Source organism: Penaeus japonicus, unplaced genomic scaffold, assembly GCF_977035675.1.
Source record: "Penaeus japonicus unplaced genomic scaffold, GWHDUDI00000001_assembly GWHDUDI00000009, whole genome shotgun sequence".
Lineage (NCBI taxonomy): Eukaryota > Metazoa > Arthropoda > Malacostraca > Decapoda > Penaeidae > Penaeus > Penaeus japonicus.
This window is the reverse complement of record NW_028234411.1, coordinates 24,965,944-24,968,443: the sequence shown is the minus strand read 5'-3', so window position 1 is coordinate 24,968,443 and position 2,500 is coordinate 24,965,944. Positions and strand designations below refer to the sequence as shown.

The 2,500-nt window shown below is 27.5% G+C and overlaps 2 protein-coding genes across 2 annotated transcripts in view; one reads left to right on the top strand and one right to left on the bottom strand.

The window, feature by feature from the left end:
- LOC122260558 (uncharacterized) overlaps positions 1-635 on the top strand; it is a 10,003-nt gene extending 9,368 nt beyond the window's left edge. Inside the window, exon 6 of the mRNA XM_086540240.1 lies at positions 200-635. Within this exon, the coding sequence (XP_086396366.1) occupies positions 200-343 (144 nt within the window). The 3' untranslated portion in view covers positions 344-635. The remainder of the gene's footprint in view (positions 1-199) is intronic.
- A 565-nt stretch (positions 636-1,200) lies between these two features.
- Positions 1,201-2,500, bottom strand: part of LOC122260559 (uncharacterized) — a 21,680-nt gene continuing 20,380 nt past the window's right edge. Inside the window, exon 5 of the mRNA XM_043027902.2 lies at positions 1,201-2,500. This exon is cut by the window's right edge and continues 932 nt beyond it. The gene's annotated coding sequence lies outside the window, so the exon portion shown is untranslated.

Below are 2,500 nucleotides of genomic sequence, written 5' to 3'. Positions count from 1 at the left end.
TATTCAGTTTAACATCTATAATCAGGTAAACCATGCAATCTTATCAAATATCAGCAACATATCGTTAATAGAATAGCTATGTGATAACCAAAACTGAATTTCAAATTTTGTGCCCTCGAAATTTAAATCGAGGCAACAACTGAACTTAAATATGGCCACGGTGTTAAGTCACTCTACAACCCTTTCCGCACTCCCACAGGTGGTCGAGGGTGCAGCTGGTGTAGCTCTGGCAGCTGTGAAGAAAACAGCTGATTTCTACAAGGGGCAGAGAGTAGTAGCTGTAATGTGTGGGGCCAATATCAGTATGGCTAACTTGAAAACCATTGTTAATACTTATACTTAGACATTTAGATATTTCCTTTCCATTTCTCTCTCTCTCTTTCTTCTTTCTCTTTCTCTCTCTGTCTCTGTCTCTGTCTCTGTCTCTCTCTTTTTCTCTTCCTCTCTCTCTCTCTCTCTGTGTCTCTCTCTCTCTCATTCTCTCCCACAATAAAGCATTTACACATATATGTGCATCAGGCTGAAGATGCTGACAGGTATAAGAAAAAAATGTACAGTTTTTATCTTTATTTACAACAGACATGGATTGTGGTAGTTAATAAATGTATTATTGTCAAATATACAAAAAAGTTTTATTTGTGTTTACAGATCTGGTAGACGGTAGAAACACTTAACAAGATTATTACAATTGTGGGAAAAGAAACTATATATATATATATATATATATATATATATATATATATATATATATATATATATATATATATAATATTATATTTTTTGTATTGATATAGATATATATTTATACATATGTATATACATATATATACATATTTATACATATACATATATATACATATATATACACATATACATATATATACATATATATACACATATACATATATATATACATATATATACATATATATACATAAATACATATACATATATACTTATATAGATATATATATACATATACATATACATATACATATATATACATATACATATATATATATATATATATATATATATATATATATATATATATATATATATATATATACATACATATATACATACATATATATACATATATATACATATATATATACGTATATATACATATATATACATATATATATATATATATATATATATATATATATATATATATATATAAATATATATTATATATATATATGGTGTATTCAATGCCAGTAAAAGAAGTGACTACAAAATATTTTTTAATAATCCATAAAAAAATGAAAAAAGACATAAATATATACCATGTGGCTATTGTTTTGATACTCAATGGAAATGCACTGGTGACCTAATAGCAATAGATCAAGAAAAAAGTAATCAAGAACACAGGTTAATTCAAGAGCAACATTATGCTTGAATAAATGAGTATAGTTATCTTTGTGAAGAATATTACAAAAAGGAATTAATGCATATAGTAAGAAAAATACTTGAGAGGAAGGTACAAACTCAAAATTGATTATACAATCATTATTTAGTTAAAGAATAACAGGAAAGTAAAATCATCACTGCCTAATCATAGAATTATTCCTAAAATGAACAATATTTCAATAACAAAAAAGGTTTACGTTTTTAAGAAAAATGTACAATCATAAAACAACCTCTTTAGTCAATAAAGCCATAATCATATTTTTAATACACTATTACATAAAATATGGCACAAACAAGTAATTCAACATATACTTCAGTGGAAGAATGACCACTCTTGTAAAGCTGTGTAAAGTGTACAGCTGAACATCTAATGCTGTGGATGCTTGGGTAATGTGTACACTTTTTAAAGTTGTGTACAAGTTTCTAGGAATGTGTACACCTTTGTGGGTATATTCTCGTTTTTGCAATGATGTAAACATTTCCCAAAAATCATTTACACCTCTGTAACATTACTTACTCCCTTTGTAATGATGTACTAAGACCTTTGCAATAGCTAAATTTCTGCAAACGTTTGACTAGTTGGACAAGTGCAAAATATGTTTTCAACATGTGTCGTATTCCTTAATCACGTATAAAATGGTATGTTAACCATTTTTCACATATAGTTCGTTTTGTAAACTGGTACTATTTCATTAACTCTTAACACCCTGATATTAACGTTGATGTTTGAATTATGCCATTATTATTCTGTATCAATTTTTACAAGTCCATACTCGATTTATAAAACTATTGGACCTGTAATTGTACTTCACATTTAACGGAAAAGTATACAATGGTATTGAAAATAATGCGCTGATTAGTTAGACTGATACATCATGCAGTTTAAGTTGCATAGCCATTTTACGGAGACAGTGGGCCTCAAGAATCCACTTGCTAAGACCTAGTCCCCTCTACCTTGTTATTTGTATAAATGCCTATTTTTTCTGGTACAACTTACTCCTGAAAAAAATCTTCTTCAAAGAGTCATATATTATTTTGACATCATCATCCAGCCATATATATTTTTATATGACTTAATCTTTTT